At 33.5% G+C, this 18,974-nt stretch overlaps 1 protein-coding gene across 8 annotated transcripts in view; it reads right to left on the bottom strand.

Annotated features, from left to right (window-relative positions):
• LOC128234262 (mucin-5AC-like) overlaps positions 1–18,974 on the bottom strand; it is a 141,779-nt gene that overhangs the window by 21,454 nt on the left and 101,351 nt on the right. For 6 of the 8 annotated variants that reach the window (XM_052948383.1, XM_052948387.1, XM_052948389.1 and 3 more), the window contains 5 exons: positions 13,491–13,502; positions 5,763–5,864; positions 2,772–2,885; positions 471–482; positions 22–108 (listed from right to left, as the gene is read on the bottom strand). In XM_052948383.1, the coding sequence (XP_052804343.1) occupies positions 22–108; positions 471–482; positions 2,772–2,885; positions 5,763–5,864; positions 13,491–13,502 (327 nt within the window). The remainder of the gene's footprint in view (positions 1–21; positions 109–470; positions 483–2,771; positions 2,886–5,762; positions 5,865–13,490; positions 13,503–18,974) is intronic. The other 2 variants (XM_052948385.1, XM_052948390.1) reach the window with 1 other exon arrangement.

The raw sequence follows: 18,974 nt of genomic DNA, 5'->3' as shown, positions 1-18,974 counted from the left end.
AAAAATACTTATTATACTTACATTTTTTCAGCACAAAAACTGCCAATGCTACAACTTCTAAGCTGGTGAGGACGATTGCCACAATTACATACCAAGGCATAAGAGCCCCTGAAATATTAAATTCTTATGAGATATATGGCCTGAAAAAAATTCTGTTTTACTAAAATCAGGCATTTTGAATAATCAACAAGAACAATTGCTGCTGAAGTGTAATAAGACAAATGTTGACGCTCTACCATGAATATAAGCACCTTAAGCTTTTTGTGTTTTTGGTTGAAGCAAACTGTGTCGGTGATATAATAAGATCATTAAAATTTTATTGAGTTACATGCACCAAGTTTTGGCCAAACCTACACAAAAACCATTGCAAAACCTCATCTTCAGACACAAAAATATATATAGTATATATATATAATTCTAAATCAATCACTAGAGGCAATGTACAGACACAATTTTCTAATTATACCTACCATCCCGATCACCTGAAAGGTACAAAAAGAAGTAATTTATTAATGTAATATTTTGAATCAAATACACATAAGCCTGTTTGAATTGCAACAAACAGTATTTACCAGTTTCAATGTAAATGTAGAAAAGCTTTTTTAAAATTTAGAAATTTGTCGCAGGCCACAACCAACTGATCATTCGTTCTACGGATTTTGCCAGAGCGAGCAAGCCAAAACAAAATAAATACTTTTTTTCTTTAATTTCTTTAATTTTAGGCCAATCAGAGGCGAGCAAAAGTGTATCATACAATTTTGTAAAGAAATGCTTATAATTGCAAGTTCTCAGGCCACAACAAGTTGATCATTTGTTTGTCGGATTTCCCCCACCTAAATATAAAAAAAACAAACAGAAAATAATTATTTGATTTTTTGGAGCCCACACATATTTATTGCTGCGTGGAATTAGTTTTGTTTACTTCAGTATTTTCCCTATTTGGTGTATTTCCTTTACCGAAGATTCTAACCTACAAATTTGGTTTCACACTTCTATTGAACGTATTTCTGTGCTTTCACAATATGCACGTTAAGACTAGTAAGAGTTAAAAAATCATCATTAATTTGACCCGTTGAAAATATTGGGTCAGGTCTCAATTTGAACCACTTGAAACCGTTATTCAAATTGTGTGACTTTGCAATGACAGAGACAAATATGCTAATAATACAGAGAAAAAAAGGACACTATTTATTGAATCATTGGACAATATTTAATTGAAGCAGTATCAAACAGATCTACAAATGTGGCATCCGTCATAATATTAAAAACAGTTTGTGGAATAATCATGCCATTCAAAATAACTGAATGCAAGTACTAGGGATGGAAGCGAATATCCGAGTATCCGGATATCACGCAAGTATTCGGATACAAAAATGGGTATTCGGATATTCGTTAAGAATTAAAATTTCAATGAAATAGCTTGCAGAGACATAGCAATTGTTATAAAACTTTTCAGATGAAATATTACAGGTGATCAACAGTGTCTGTCGCGAAGCGGGTATGTGTCATAAATCGTCTGCTAATTGGGTGTTTGCACAAGGCGTGATATTGTGTCCTTGTGCTGCACCCTGTGAAGTTCTATGACCTTGTTTACAATGACAAGTGTTGTTTTATGATCTCAGATGTGCTTAATTGACACTAATTGGCACTAGTTGATATTAAACGGATTGATCATTAATCCGTAGGAAATGATCGTCCAATCACAAGATAAGGGTCGTGCAATCAAAGCTATTAATGACCAATCGTATTTTTGATGAATATGCATGAAGAAATTATTGCTATCTGAACAATAAATACAAAAACAAATTTGTTTATCTTTTCACTTTTCAATCAAATACTTATTTTATATTTTTCATACGATATGTAAACATGTTTAGTTTATTGATAAATAAAAAAGTACTCGCATGTAAATAAAGAAAAATCAGATCGTCTTTTTGTCTTCTTATCTTTTCCGCAATTATATCATTCATTACAAAACACCCCAGAAATTGTAGGTATTGCATTAAATCAAACAATGTAATGAAATAAAATTACAATTGACTATCAAATAATCAAAGCGTCATTTAACATGAAACCTGCTGAAAAATAACAAACTCGAAAGCACGTGGCAGTAACCATGCAACCACCTCTGCCGAAGTGACTATCAAATTCACGAGGTGTTTATGTGGTATTCATCATGAGTTTTATGGCGTAAAATGAGTTGTTTAGCTTTGATTATAACATTATAAATTATTAAGACTGAGAAAGAATGAATGAAAAAATGAAATTGCCATATGACGAATTATAAATTAAGTGGACAATTATGTCAAATAACAGAAGGTGGGTGACATATAATAGGAAATTTACTTAATATGAAAACAATTTGATACGAGTATCCGGATAGTATTCGAATACTTGATATGAATATCCAGATACCGATTTGGTATCCGGTTTCCATCCCTAGCAAGTACTAATAATTGACTTTAATTTATTACCATTGAGGCTAAATCATACATAATATAAACCATATTAACAGTAAAATAAACAATTATTTAGGTACTTTAGTTGTATACCGCGACCATGTATATAATCTGAATACATATGTAACCTTTTTACAAAGACAATATGATTTCAGAATTAAAGGGCAAATTTTCGTTTGGATCTTCAGTTTGTGGATAAGTCGACCCATGAAATCCACGAAAATTGATGTCCCACGAATATTTATGATTTCATAATATATCACTATTCATATTTGTTCATTAATTTTAAACTTAAAGACTTTGAACACCTACCAGTGTTGATATGCACATGGATCCCACAAGCTACACATACCACAACCAGATCTAAAACTCCAACACCATATAGTACTTTCCATATGAAATCTTTTCCACTAATCTTTTTGGTTCCTGAAAAAAAGGGAAATTGAATCAATGCAAACAGGAAAGTAGATCACAAAAACATGTGTGGTTCAAGATAGGCTCTTGATTGGTTGAGTTATATAAGCCCCAGCCACACGAATAGCCTACACCTTACTAAAAACCTAAAAAATATCAAGCAAAAAAGGTCTTTATTCGGTGCTGCATATATATAGAATATATTGACTTTTCAACACTTAATATGAATCTTCTTCCTTATTTGCCCTTGTGACAAATAAGAAATGACAGAAATAAATAAGCTTGCTGAGTACAATAACTTCTACCTGAAAATACCTTTTTGACCAAAAATATTTAAACTGCAAATTTTCATTTTTTTGTAATCTAAGAATCAGGAAAGTGCTAATGGTGAAAATTGCTGAATAAGTTTAAATTATGACAACTTTTATAGTGACACTCTTATTCAAAATCAATACATACACATGTAAAACAAACATAAATTTTGAGTGATTAACCCTCAAATACTTACTAAATAATGCATTTATGGAAAATATTAACTAGAGCTGTCACAGGAGTGACGAATAACCCCAAATGCCGCCTGGTCACAGGAATGGCAAACCATTCCTTTGAAAAGAGGCCATAACTTCAAGGTTACTGCACACTGCATCTTATTTTATTTTGCATGTATTGTTTTATTTAAATCTGTTTAGTAATTTAGAAGTTACACTGCTGACAAGAAAAACTAGCCTTTCATGAGTTATCATCCGGAAACCGTTTTTCTATTTTTAGTAACAGTGACCTTGACCTTGGCCCCACCAGCCCCAATATCGAACTTGACCTGTATCTTCTGATGTTACACCTGTGTACCAAAAATTGTTCAAATCTGTCAAGCCTTTCATGAGTTATCGTCCGGAAACCGTTTTTCTATTTTTAGTAACAGTGACCGTGACCTTGGCCCCACCAGCCCCAATATCGAACTTGACCTATATCTTCTGATGTTACACCTGTGTACCAAACTGTATCTTCTGATGTTACACCTGTGTACCAAAAATTGTTCAAATCTGTCTAGCCTTTCATGAGTTATCGTCCGGAAACCGTTTTTCTATTTTTAGTAACAGTGACCTTGACCTTGGCCCCACTAGCCCCAATATCGAACTTGACCTGTATCTTCTGATGTTACACCTGTGTACCAAAAATTATTCAAATCTGTCTAGCCTTTCATGAGTTATCGTCCGGAAACCGTTTTTCTATTTTTAGTAACAGTGACCTTGACCTTGGCCCCACCAGCCCCAATATCGAACTTGACCTGTATCTTATGATGTTACACCTGTGTACCAAAAATTGTTCAAATCTGTCAAGCCTTTCATGAGTTATCGTCCGGAAACCTTTTTTCTATTTTTAGTAACAGTGACCTTGACCTTGGCCCCACCAGCCCCAATATCGAACTAGACCTGTATCTTCTGATGTTACACCTGTGTACCAAAAATTATTCAAATCTGTCAAGCCTTTCATGAGTTATCGCCCGGAAACCGTTGTCTATTTTTAGTAACAGTGACCTTGACCTTGGCCCCACCAGCCCCAATATCGAACTTGACCTGTATCTTCTGATGTTACACCTGTGTACCAAAAATTGTTCAAATCTGTCTAGCCTTTCATGAGTTATCATCCGGAAACCGTTTTTCTATTTTTAGTAACAGTGACCTTGACCTTGGCCCCACCAGCCCCAATATCAAACTTGGCCTGTATCTTCTGATGTTACACCTGTGTACCAAAAATTGTTCAAATCTGTCAAGCCTTTCATGAGTTATCGTCCGGAAACCGTTTTTCTATTTTTAGTAACAGTGACCTTGACCTTGGCCCCACCAGCCCCAATATCGAACTTGACCTGTATCTTCTGATGTTACACCTGTGTACCAAAAATTGTTCAAATCTGTCTAGCCTTTCATGAGTTATCTTCAGGAAACCGTTTTTCTATTTTTAGTAACAGTGACCTTGACCCCACCAGCCCCAATATCGAACTTGACCTGTATCTTCTGATGTTACACCTGTGTACCAAAAATTGTTCAAATCTGTCAAGCCTTTCATGAGTTATCGTCCGGAAACTGTTTTTCTATTTTTAGTAACAGTGACCTTGACCTTGGCCCCACCAGCCCCAATATCGAACTTGACCTGTATCTTCTGATGTTACACCTGTGTACCAAAAATTGTTCAAATCTGTCAAGCCTTTCATGAGTTATCGTCCGGAAACCGTTTTTCTATTTTTAGTAACAGTGACCTTGACCTTGGCCCCACCAGCCCCAATATCGAACTTGACCTGTATCTTCTGATGTTACACCTGTGTACCAAAAATTGTTCAAATCTGTCTAGCCTTTCATGAGTAATCGTCCGGAAACCATGAAAACCGACAGACCGACCGACAGACAGACTGACCGACTGACCGACAAGCTCACTCCTATATACCCCCTCAAACTTGGTTTGTGGGGGTATAATTACTATTAACAATATTATAACTGTGTATTTATTAGCTGAAAACGCAAAAATATTAAATGATTGGTGAATGCTAAAAGATTTACTGCGATTTACTATGGTCTCATAAGGTAGCAATACTGTGCACATTTCTTTTAAATTAAACTCGGTCTCCTTCATAAGAACCATTGTTTTCGACATTTGTTCATCCTTTTTGGTATATAATGAAACAATTGTATTAAATGTGTTAAATCTCATTTGGTAGTAATAGTGCATCTTTAACCCAATTTATCCATTTGTCAAAAGAAATGACATTAATGTTATCTTGGTAAATTTGAACATTCGTATTTGTTTGAACATTCGTATTTCTGAGTTTCAAACCCAAACTCATGGTAATAATGAATATTGATACAGGTGAGCTAAAAATTGTTCATCTGAACTTACCGCCACATAGTATCCAAGTAAGTACTACAAGTACAAAGATGACCACCAGTAGTAGCACAACTAGCACAGCAACTGCTTTACCATAATACTTCTTATAGAAAACTGAAATTAAGAAGAGAAAATATTGGAATAATTTCACTTGTATCTTGATTCATCAAACACAACTTGACAAGGCAGTCACTATGGTTTCAATCTTCAAAAAAAAAAAAATTGCTAAATTTATTCAGTTTTAATGTCTAACAAAATATTGTAATTTGAAAAAAATAATGTTATATTTGAATGCTGCATGAGTGTCACCAAAGTGCTATACTACATAATAAGTGCTTTTTTTAAAAAGGGAACCATGAATATTGACCTCAGACAGCTGAAAAGTTCAGATCTATGCAAGCTTAGAATGCCAGATGCACTATTTACCAAAGCACTTTATACTGTTTGTCCAAAAACAGAAGCATAATTTCTTATACAAAGTACAAACATGGAACAAACAAATTGAAACATGGACATATTTACAAGGTAAACTAGAGCTATCACTGAAGGTGATTAATACCCCCGAACGCAGCCTCTCATTATGATTTATCATTGTATGAAGTTTTATGAAATTCCATCTAGTAGTTTTCAAGTTACTGTGCGGACAAAAGTTTGACCAAAAAAACACAGAAAAAGGCAATAACTTTGTAATTTACTAAAATAGTGTAATGATTCATGTACACTGAACTCCTTCTCAATGTGCTGTACCATTGTATAAAGTTTTATGACATTCCATCCGGTAGTTTTCAAGTTATGCTCCGGACAAGAAATAAGTAACAAAGGGCAATAACTATGTAATTGGCTGAAATAGAATTGCAGTTCCTGTACACTGTACTTCCTCTCATTATGATCTATCACTGTATGAAGTTTTATTAAATTCCATCCAATAGTTTTCAAGTTATGCTCCGGACAAGAAAAAGTAACAAAGGGCAGTAACTTTGTCATTGGCTGAAATAGAATTGCAGTTCCTGTACACTGTACTTCCTCTCATTATGATCTATCATTGTATGGAATTTTATTAAATTCCATCCAATAGTTTTCAAGTTATGCACTGAACAAGAAAAAGTAACAATGGGCAGTAACTCTGTAATTGGCTGAAATAGAATTGCAGTTCCTGTACACTGCACTTTCTCTCATTATGATCTATCACTGTATGAAGTTTTATTAAATTCCATCCAATAGTTTTCAAGTTATGCTCCAGACAAGAAAAAATAACAAAGGGCAGTAACTCTGTAATTAGCTGAAATAGAATTGCGCTTCCTGTACACTGCACTCCCTCTCATAATGATCTATCATTGTATGAAGTTTTATTAAATTCCATCTAATAGTTTTCAAGTTATGCTTTGGACAAGAAAAAAGTAACAAAGGGCAGTAACTCTGTAATTAGCTGAAATAGAGTTATGGTTCTTGTGCACTGCACTTCCTCTCATTGTGCTTTACCATTGTATTAAGTTTTAATAAATTCCATCTAGTAGTTTGCAAGTTAATGTCTGGAAAAAAATGACAGCAAAAAACAAATAAAGGGCAATAACTCAGTAATTAGCTAAAGTAAAGTTATGGTTCTTGAACACTGCACTTCCTCTCATTGTGCTTTACCATTGTATGAAGTTCCAATCAATTCCATCCAGTACTTTTCAAGTTATACTCCGGACAAAAAAAAGTAACAAAGGGCAATAACTCAGTAATAGGCAAGAATAGAGTTATGGTTATGTACACTGCACTTCCTCTCATTATGCTCTACCATTGTATGAAGTTTAATCCAATTACATCCAGTATTTTTAAGTTATGCTCCGGACAAGGTAAATTGCAATGGATCGACAAACCGACTGACCGACCACAGGGTGACTCCAATATACCCCCTTCAAACTTCGTTGTCGGAGGTATAACAAGCAACAGATTAATGACACAAATAAATATTCACAATTATTTGAGTGAAACTATTAAGACAAGAATTGTTCATATGAGCTGCATTTAGCATGCATGATTTTGAGCCTCAGTAACGGACATACATAAATTTGCTTTTATAATCTGATTCTGTAGTTGAATTTAATGAATTTCTGGAAGTATTACTTAAATGTTCATGATGATATCACTTTAATTGCGTAAGAAATGTGTTTACATGTGAGACTATGTATTGCGAATTTTGAATACTAAAGTTGACATCACCCACTTGGCTTATTACAAAAGAACATTTTTCAAGTGATGAGCAACATTCATGTATCTATGTTACAACTAGCTTTTAATTTTAATCGTTTTCCTATCACAGATTTTTATGGAATATAAATAAAGAATAAATGATGATTCATTTTTGTATTTTTTTTCCAATGGACTGTTTAAAACATTAACTTATAATGAATGCAGTAAAACAAGCCCCGAAAAAATCCTTGGCTGCTCTGGAAACATGAGTAGACTAATGTTTATTATTTAAAAATGTCCACAAAACAATGCGCCAAAGACAATATATTTAAACACCATTAATCAAAAGTTGTCGGACCCATATAAACACAACAGATTACCAATATTTCGGATTAACAAGTATTAAACAATTATTAGAAAATGACAGCGCTTAAGAGTAATTGGTGACATAAAATATTAAGTTGTGCATTTGATGCTAAATAACAACAGTCTGGGCCTTGTGGTTTGAGACAAGAAGATTTTCTTACCTAAGTCTATACGTAACTTGTGACCCCGAGGGCGGGTCCAGTATTGACCCAAGGAGCATAATTTGAACTAAACTTGGTATAGAACCACTATATGATGCTACATACAAAATATCAAGGGTCTGGACCTTAGCGATATCAGACAAGACTATTTTTAAAGATTTTCCTATGTTAGTCAGGAACTTTTGTGAACCCAAGGGCAAAATACAAAATATCAAGGGTCTGGGGCACTTGGTTAAAGACAATAATATTTTCAAACTTTTTTTAATAAGTCTATAGGAAATTTATTACCCCCGGGACGAGGCTATCTTTGACCCGAGGGGCATGATTTGAACAAACTTGATAGAGGACTACTATATATGTAATACGGTACTTCCACTAATGAAGTTACACACTAAATATCTAAGCTCTAGGCCTAACAGTTTTTGTCAAGAAGGTTTTTTTCTTTCAGTTGCCATCATCAGGCAACCAGAGTTTGACAAGGAATTCATTTCTTTAAACAATTTTGAAAGGGCACCAACCAATGAACATCCCTGTGAAGTTTCATCAAAATTTTCAAAGTGGTGAAGGAGGTGATGTTGTTTAAAGCCATTGTTGACGGATGACAGAAACCAGCCATAGACCGGTCACAATAGCTCACCTTGTGTGTTTGTCTAGAACAACTGTGTGAAGTATGGAGTCCATTGAATGATCTAAGTTAAGACCCAAGTTGCCCTAAAACTTTTATATTTTTTTTTTAAGTCGATCAAGGGCCAAAATTAAGATATCGTGGAGTAATGTAACCTAATTGCATGACGGCCATCAGCAGTTGTATGAAGGATAAAGGAGTTGAAAATCCCAATTTGCCCTTAAACTTTAACCAGACACCGACACCAGCGCCGGGGATAGTAGTCACATATAGCCCAGTCCTTATTATTCGAATAGCCAAACTTAAAAATTATAGAAAGCAGAACTTTGAGCGGAGTATATTCACATGCATCTGAGACTGTTTGCAAATAAACTTAAGCATTGAAATATTGTTGCATTAAGTACGCTCTAATCTATCAAGTGAGTTTCTAATCAAATGCAACTTCTATAGCATGTTGATTGACCTCCTAGATCAAAGACACAAACTGCAGCTAGCCATCAGCAATGTGGCATAATTGTTGACATCAGCAGGAACTATGACTACTGAAGAGGCGGGCCTTTAAGCAAAGCATCCATACAACTACCATTTGCATTACCATGGTTTCGCTTTAACTGACCAATTTTAATTTTACTGTCTCTTTGATGCTTAAAGGCATATTAATATAGTACTTTGTTTTAAACTGATTGACATTTTTGTATGTTTTGCAAACAGTAGTAATGTATGTATAAATTGCGAGTGAAGATATATTTTTCTCCCACCCCAGATAAGTAGATCCAATAATTTAACCATGCTAGATATTCTTATCTTGCCCACGGGCGAAGATAAAATGCCCGTATGGAACTCCTTTTACCACATTGTAATTACCTCCCTTGTTGAAGACTGTCGTCAGTAGCATCAAGGAAATCTTGTCTTATGGTAATATTTAGAACGCTAATTAATTATTTCTCGCTTCAAATGTCACCATAAAACAGTTTTCACGCACCATTCAAGAAATAATGCTTCATTCTCCTTAAAACTATTTAAAAAGACTGATTTGACTATTATCATTCACTGGATCACTGCGCGTATATCAATGACAACCACATGCTATCGCATATCCATAAGCAATTTTTTTTTTACTAAGCAAAAAAGAGTTCCAGCAAAAAATACATTTTTACTTAATTTTGTTAAACTGAGGTGGTAGAAAAAGCATCTACCATAGCCACTCGTATAAGATAGGTTCATCCCGACCCTCGCGCAGGGTGTTTTGCGGAAACTCGGTAAACCTCGTTTCCGCAAAACACCCTACGCTCAGGTCGGAATGAATCTATCTTACACTCTCGGCCATGGAAGATACTTATAACCTGAAAGGACTGAAATATAAATATGATACCAAACTTAAGTAATACTTCATTAGAAAATATAGTATTAATGGCATGTCAAAATGGGTCACCCTGCACACTATTTAATATATCCTTAGGTTAACTCCCTTCTCAGAAATCTGGCCGTGAAAGTTGTTGAATTTTCATGAAAACAATATGAGTATAAGAATTTGGACAAATATCAATTATAAACCAAAAAGGCAAGTATGTGGCTTTATAACACAGCACATGGGATAAATTTCCCAGTTCTTGTGGTGGGCCAATTGCCCAAAAACCTGATTTGACCCCAGGGGATATTTTATTTTTGGCAAGAATTTTCAGTGAATATTTAAAATAATCAAAATTAGATAATAAAGTTAATTTGTATAAAAACATCATTCTTTATCCTTTTAAAACTTTTGTTGAAGTTTTTTAGCCAAAATGTAAATAGGATACTTAATTTAACAATTTCTTTTTGCTCTTTTAGCTGTTTGGTAATATAAGTATCAAAATTGAGTGCTCACCTCTCGCAATTCATTTAGCACACCCATTTAAAGAATAAGCTTGATACTTACTTTGTTTTAAAGGTTTTCTTAAACAGTTAAAGGGACTCGCTCATGCTTTGGCACCAAATATTTTTCCCGGTAATGCATCAGAAAACACTTTGTAATAAATTTTACTCATGTTACCCAAATTGCCAAAGAAAATTCACTTATAAAAAATGTTCTGGTTTTAGTGGAAAGTAAATCCATGCTGGTACAGTGAAGGAAAAAAAAGAAAACTGACAAAAAAACACATGCCCACAAGGGCACCAGCAAAAGGATTATTTAAACTTAACGCCACACCAAATTAATGTTTAGTTCCTCGGATTTTTGCCAAAAAAAATTGGAGCGAGCGAGCGAGAAAAAAAAAAAAAAATTTTTTTATGTTTTTATAAAAACTGAAGCGAGCCAAGAGCGAAAAATATGTTTTTCCTTATATTCAATATATTTAATAAGAAAGATATATTTTTCAAAATAATTGCCCTTAAACCCATTTTAATGCCATCTTGAACTGAACCTCTAATGGACATTGGGAAAATGTCGGAATACATACTATTTATTAATCCGTGTTTAGTACAAACGTTATATGGATAAATCTAATTTCTTATATAATTAAAACATACTTTAATATGACGATCATTCATAATAATAAATAACCCTGCTTTTAGTTAAAAGTTTGTATAATTAAAACATGCTTTAATATGACGATCATTCATAATAATAAATAACCCTGCTTTTAGTAAAAAGTTTGAAACGACTTATATAAACCTACATGAATCAGTTTAACATCATATGCAATCAGACTCCATATAACATAGACTAAATTTTGTTTTTATTATCACAGGAAATGCAATGACATGTGCTTATTAAAACAAAAAGAACAAGGGTATTTTTTTCAGAGTACTTTTTTTGGTTATTTAGATGTTTTTATGCACCAGCCAATTGTACATGCCCCCCCCCCCCCCCCCAAGTCCGGAAAAGCGGGGACTTTGACTTCCGGTCTCGCAAAACCCGGGTAAAATACCCAACCTGCAGGGACACACTGCTGGTAAAATCCCTGCTAAACCCCGAATACCTATGTGAGGCCCATTTCCGACCATTTTCAATATGAAGACAAAACCACATTCACTAGGCACTGCGGGGCCACCTGAAAGGTAAAAACACCGCCCATTGCCTCTGCTGTCCCCGGTATACCCCTGGAACAAGGGCGAGGGGTGGGCGGGGCAGTGGTTACAATTGACAAGTGCATTACAATCCCGGATTATGCTGCAAATAAAAACAAAATATAAGGTGATAAACTTAATAGGCTTACTTATGTTGAGGTATATCCAGACCAGTGTTTATATCGCTATTTGTGAAAAGATATTTGTTCAAAACTGTTGTTTTGTCAGAACTTGATCAAAAATGAGCTTGATACATCAATTTGGACCAAATAATGACTCATGTTCCAGTTAAGTTGACCTGTCATCTTCAGCATCGTCGTAACGAGGTAAAATTTAGGTCCCTTGTATTATGACTTGAATAAAATAGTACTAAGTTGATCATTCCGATTTCCATTGAAAACAAGTCACTAATTACACAATATAATCGCTACCAGTCTCAGATACACATGCTTTATTACATAATGATTGCTTTAAATAATGATCCTTTAGTGCTTGAGTCGATCAACAATGACTTAAAGCATGCTCAAAACATATTTATTGTCAAAAATAAGATTTAATTTCCAAACTTAGAGCCACATTGTTTATACCGGAAGCCGCCATTTTGATTGAATTTATTGAACCCATGCTAAACCGATCGCTATACAGTATAAAAACACTACGCATCGGTAACTTCCCTTTACAAAAACATGAAAACTAGCGTAGAAAAATTACACTTGATTATTTTTAGCCTTTTAATAAATTATAACCTTAAAAAAATCTGCTTGGCGATTAAAATGGAGGTGCGGGCGCACAAAAAATAAATATTTTTTTTACATTTTCAAAAAATAGGAGCAGTAAATCCGCGGAACGAAATATCAATTTGGTGTGGCCTAAAGCCTAAGATGAAAAGCGCTATTCAAAATTGGGACTTCAAAGACAATATTTGTGCATATCAACATTTTTTGTAGGGTTAAGCTGTCAACATCTTCAGTTTCGACACTTCTAATGATTTGCCACACTTTATTACCTCATACCAAAAAAAAAAGTGTGCGAGTCCCTTTAAATAAATAAAGCTAATTTTTGTTTTCAAAGAGTGATGTCATATGACTTAACAACACAAAGCAAGTGAACATAGAATGTTTTCGCTTATTCCAGATCATAAAGTAATTTTAATGAGGGTAATTTCATTAAGAAAGTATTACTAAGATTGCTGCAAACATTTTTCTAAAGATGACCTATATAATTAATGGGTAAGTAAAAGACAATGTGAGATCAACCACAGAACAGCAGTGAAAAGCACCAAGTTAATTTTCTTTTATTGTGAATATTACATAAAAACAGAAAGGAACAATCATTAAACACAGATAGAAACAATATTTGTAGAATTACCTGTTGAAGCTTCTGAAATGATGTCCAAAAGAAAAGACACATGAGAAATATTCTATTTATCTCAAATTTCTAAACATGAAAGACAACTTTTTAATTTATTACTTTGAGCCTTAAAATACTCTTCAATAATTATTTACTCACCATATTTTGTACTAATAGATGCACAGGGTGCACTCAACTAAACAAACCTTTAAGCACTGAAAATCTTGTCCAAATCTTCCAGTAGATGTTGGTTTTGTGTAGCCTATAAGTGAAACACTAGGGTACATGTTTTGGTGCCAGCAAGAGTCCTTTCCCAATAATTTTCCATTGAATCTTTCAAACAATTTATGTTTTCAATAAGGACAAGCATTTTTTGGTTCCCTGAATCTGTGAAAATGCCAATGAAATGAGCCTATGCATTTTTATTACAGCAATGTGAGTCTAAAGACAAATGTGGCATTTTATATAGCAACATTATTGCTTCATTCATTATATAAATATGCAATATTTCTCTTTTGGTCTGTCATTTTAAAGTTTTATTGGAAAGTGATGGGCAATTCATAACGCAAACAAGAAAATGTTTAATCAGAAACCTGCTTCAGCTCTGCATTTTCGACTACAACTGCAGCACTATACATAATACAATAATATTGCCAATAATGAATTTTGTGATGATGCTTAAATTTGTTTCCAGTTGTTTAATCTTTTAAACAACTCGCAGAGCGCCACGAGCAATCACCAATTGTCTTTTGGTGTTCATCACAAAGAAAGGGGCATTACTTAACGACTATAATAACCAAAGTCATTTGCCTTGTTGTACATATATATGTGTATTGGCATTATTTGTGCCACAGTCATCAAAATTAGACTTATGGATGAAAAAGCCTGAATTCTTATACTAATGCTTGGCATCAAATTTTTGAACAAGCTCTGCTATATAAAATTCAGAATTTGAGCAAGCCCGAAAGACATTTTACTAGTGCAGAGCTTGGGGGCTTGTGCTAATTTCAACCACTGGTGCCAAATAACATTTGAAAATCTTTAATGGGTTTTGAGTTATGGCCAATGATAAAGTTGATATCCAACTTGCTTTCTTAAAATCAACAAACAAGAAATCATTTATTTTTTAATACAATACAATGTATTAGTATAGGTTACTGTGATAAATGATACATACATATATTAAGCTTTATGTGAAAATCCTGAAAGTTTTTTTAATTATTTGTACAATGCCAATGACACCAAAATTATGATAAAATTGGTGCTATTTCATCGATGTATAAAAGTCATACAACACATTTCAATCAAATTTTAAATCTTTCAAATAAAACATCTGGAATATCAACAGTCATACCCTTAATATAATGATGAAGGTCCTGTTGACTTATTATAGATCAACCACATCCATTTCACCTTTTGATTTAAGTTACTTTTTATATTATTTTGATTCAAGGAAAAGTGGCACATTCAAATCAAGAGTTTTTCAAACTTATTTATAATCCACTGGCTGCCAATTCAACCAGTAGTCTGCATTAATTTAAATTTATGTCCACAAAATGCAGCTTTCAAAAGGACTGCCCATAATATATATTCTTATAAAGTTTAGTAAAGATGCACTCTTACTCCAAAATAAGATTTACCACAATTAATACAATTGTTTTAATATTCTGAAAAGAAGAATAAATGTCCAAACAATGGTTCTTATTAAGGATTAACAGAGTTTAATTTGAAAGAAAGGTGCAAAAAAACAACAACCGGCATTTCTACCTTATGAGATGATAGCAGATATCAGTACATATTTTAGCACTCACCAATCAAGTAATATATTTCTTTTTTTAGCTATTAAATACAAATAAACAATAAGTAAGTAAGCTATAAGTAACTAACATTTTCCATAAATACATTATTTAGTAATTAGTTAACGGTTTATCACTCAAAATTTATGTTTGTAATACATGATTAGTCATTCTTTAAGGAAATTGTTAGCATATTAAGATGATGGAAATTGGAAAAGTGAAACTTTAGTTTCTGGTTAGCATTAACTACAAATACATTGAATAATACATAAATATGTATGCCTTACAAATAATTCACAGTAAGTCACATTTTATTGTCTTGCTTTTCTAATTGCAAATCAATATCTCCTTGTTTCTTCTGTCCATTATGTTTTCTACAACAGTATATTGTTACAGCAGTGGCAACCAGTATCAGAGAAGAGAGTCCTCCAACAATACCACCTATTGCCCCATCAGACAAACGATTGTCAGAGCTATTACTTGTGCTTGTACCAGTGGGCATGTTAGTAGTAGTGTTTGTTGGCGTGTAAGAAGTGCTTGTTGTAGATGGAACTGAAATGACAGCATATGAAGTTGCATTAAAAACTTACTTATGTCATAATTTTGATATATAACTGTTATTTTAAAGGAACTTGTTCATGTTTTATTTCATGTGAAATGTTAACAAAATTCTTGTAGCAATGATGAAAAATTTCTAAAAATATTCAAATAAGCTCTATTTTTAATAATTATCAGAAAAAGTGAAAGAAGATACTCTATTTTGCCAAAATGCATTAGGAACGCTAATGGAAATGGAATTATTTTGGGTTTGGATTTACCAAATTCTGATCAAATTAGAATCTGGCAATTGCTGTTCAGTCTTCGTTCATGAAAGTTAGAAAAATCACTCAATTTCAACAAATTTCAATGAAATAAATTTTGCCATAATAAATCTATGAACATCAGTCCCTTTAAAACTCAGATAAATTTTAGAATGCACAAGTGATAGCTTGACTCTTAATGATCAAAACTAGAGCTGTCAGAGACAGCGTGCTCGACTACATTTGTAATTGCTGCCACTTTTAAGTTAAATAAGGATTGCAATAAGTTTTGATGACACATGTATTAAGAAGCAATTTTTGTGTCAAATTGTCTTGCTAATATTACACGTGTTAGTTAATTTTATTTGGTATTTCTTGATGTTTCTGTCCCATAAGTCAGATGTAATTATATGGTCTTTTTTGTTGTTCAGATGTAAATCTTCAATTGATATGAAACATATAATATTTTGTATGAAAATGATTGTCATACTATATGGAATTCATTCATATTCTTTATCATATTTTACCTTTAAATTATATACAATATTTGATACAATTTATTTATTTCCTTTTACATAGCTAGATCTGAAGGTTTTATAACCGATCTTTAACTAACTGTTATTTCTTGTGTCTACATTTTTCCTATGATTTTAGCACCTTTATTATTTTATGTTCTAGATAATCATGAAGAAACAGGCAACAGGTTTAGGCCTAAAAAAATAAATTGTTTGGTTAGGGTAACATCCTTTTCAAAAATAGGTAGGCTTTTTATATATATATATATATATATATATATATATATATATATATATATATATATATATATATAAGGCTTTATATAAGAATGTAATTTTCATCATTGGAGAATGATGTTAAATTTATCTTCTGTATAAGCATTTAAGGTTTTAAACTACATATTGAAAAGCAATTAAAAAATATTTTTTTATTATTTTTTTTATTTTTATTTTTTTATTTTTTCAAATTATTTTTTTTCAATTTGACTATAAAAACGGTAGGGTCGGCGCCTATTCGGTAGGTAGGGTCGGGTAACCCGCACCAAATGTATTTTTTTGTAGGCCTTAGCTAGACAAGTTTATATAGCTATAAGTCTGAGTGAGACATTTCAAAGATTCCTGATATTTCTTTTATTCTTTTAAACAATATGTTTCAGATATTAAAGCCTAAGGGTCAATTTTATTCTAGACTTCAAACTTTTAGGTGCTTGCGCCATTACATTTCTTGAAGACTTCGAGTGTTACAAAAGAATGGACATTTAATTTGTGTTACAAATATTTAAAGTTTAGACATTTAATTTGTGTTACAAATATATTTATTAGGAACAGTTTAATAACCCATTGAATTTGTGTTTCAAATTTATAAGACTTACACACTTGTGTTACAAGACAATTTTGATGACATTTGTATTAATTATTTTTATCGGTGTTCTATAGAACTGTATACAAGTGTATATATCATAGAGAGTATTAAAACTTTTAAACATTCATCGGTAGTTGCGTCAGGACTGTACCCACGTATTGATGTCATAATACCTGCTTGGATCACTGTAAATTTGATAATATGCAAAATTTTAACCTGAGAATTTCAAAGTCAGATAATAACGGGGTGAAATTTGAATTATATTCAAGATAGAGTTAGTATACTTGATTTTATACAGTTTCAATGCAAAACATTAAAGGGAATATACACCAGATTGGCACCAAAAAGTTTTTTTCTGTAACGAATCTCAGGAGAATTATTTCACAAGAGATGTTTGTCAAACATTATGCCCTCCCTGAGCGCCATGTTGTCAGGATTATATGGACAATTGTATGAAATATGCATGGACCGAAATGACAGCTGATTTGTCACTTACATTGGATGCCGTTGAGGCAGTTTTAAGATTATGATCATTCAAAGTTTGAAGATAGACTGTGTTATGACCATGACCTTTGACTCTATGACCTCAAAATCCATAGGAGTCATCAGCTGGTCACCAAAAATCTAAATGTCAAGTTTGAGGGCCATGGGTGCAGGCATTGACAAGTTATCACACAGAAAAGCTTTTTTGGTTCAAGGTCACTGTAACCATGACCTTTGACCCAATGACCCCTAAAATCATAAGGGGTCATCTACAGGTCAGACACAACTCCAAGTCAAGTTTGAGGGCCATGGGTGCAGGCATTGTCGAATTATCACTTCAAACATTTTCGCATTCAAGGTCACTGTGGACTTGACCTTTGACCCAATGACTGCTAAAATCAATAAGGGTCATCTCCTGGTCAGGCCCAACTTCCATGTCAAGTTTGATGATCATAGGTTCAGGCATTGTTGAGATATCACTGGGAGAAGAATTGTTAACTTTTTTGCATTAAAGGTTACTGTGACCTTGACCTTGGCCACATGACCCCCAAAGTCAAGAGGGGTCATCTACTGGTCAGGCCCAACCTTCATGTCAATTTTGATGACCATAGATCCAGGAATTGTCAAGTTTGCTTTCAAAGTCACTGTGATCTTGACCGTTGACCCCTAAAATCAATAGGGTCATCTACTGGTCAGACCCAACCTTCAAGTCAAGTTTGAGGGCAATGGGTGCAGGCATTGTTGAGTTATCACTCGGACAACCTTTTATTGTTCAAAGTCACAGTGACCTTGACCTTTGGCCCAATGACCCCTAAAATCAATAGGGGTCATCTACTGTTCAGGCCCAACCTCCAAGTCAAGTTTGATGGCCATGGGTGCAGGCATTGTCGAGTTATCACTCGGATAACCTTTTACCATTCAAGGTCACATTCAAGGTTGACCATTGGCCCTATGAGCCCCAAAAACAATAGGGGTCATCTACTTGTCAGGCCCAACCTCCAAGTCAATTATGAGGGCCATGGGTGCAGGCATTGTTGAGTTATCAA

The sequence above is a fragment of the Mya arenaria genome, chromosome 5, assembly GCF_026914265.1.
Source record: "Mya arenaria isolate MELC-2E11 chromosome 5, ASM2691426v1".
Taxonomy (NCBI): Eukaryota; Metazoa; Mollusca; class Bivalvia; order Myida; family Myidae; genus Mya; species Mya arenaria.
The sequence above is the reverse complement of the archived record's forward strand: the minus strand, read 5'-3'. Positions and strand labels throughout refer to the sequence as shown.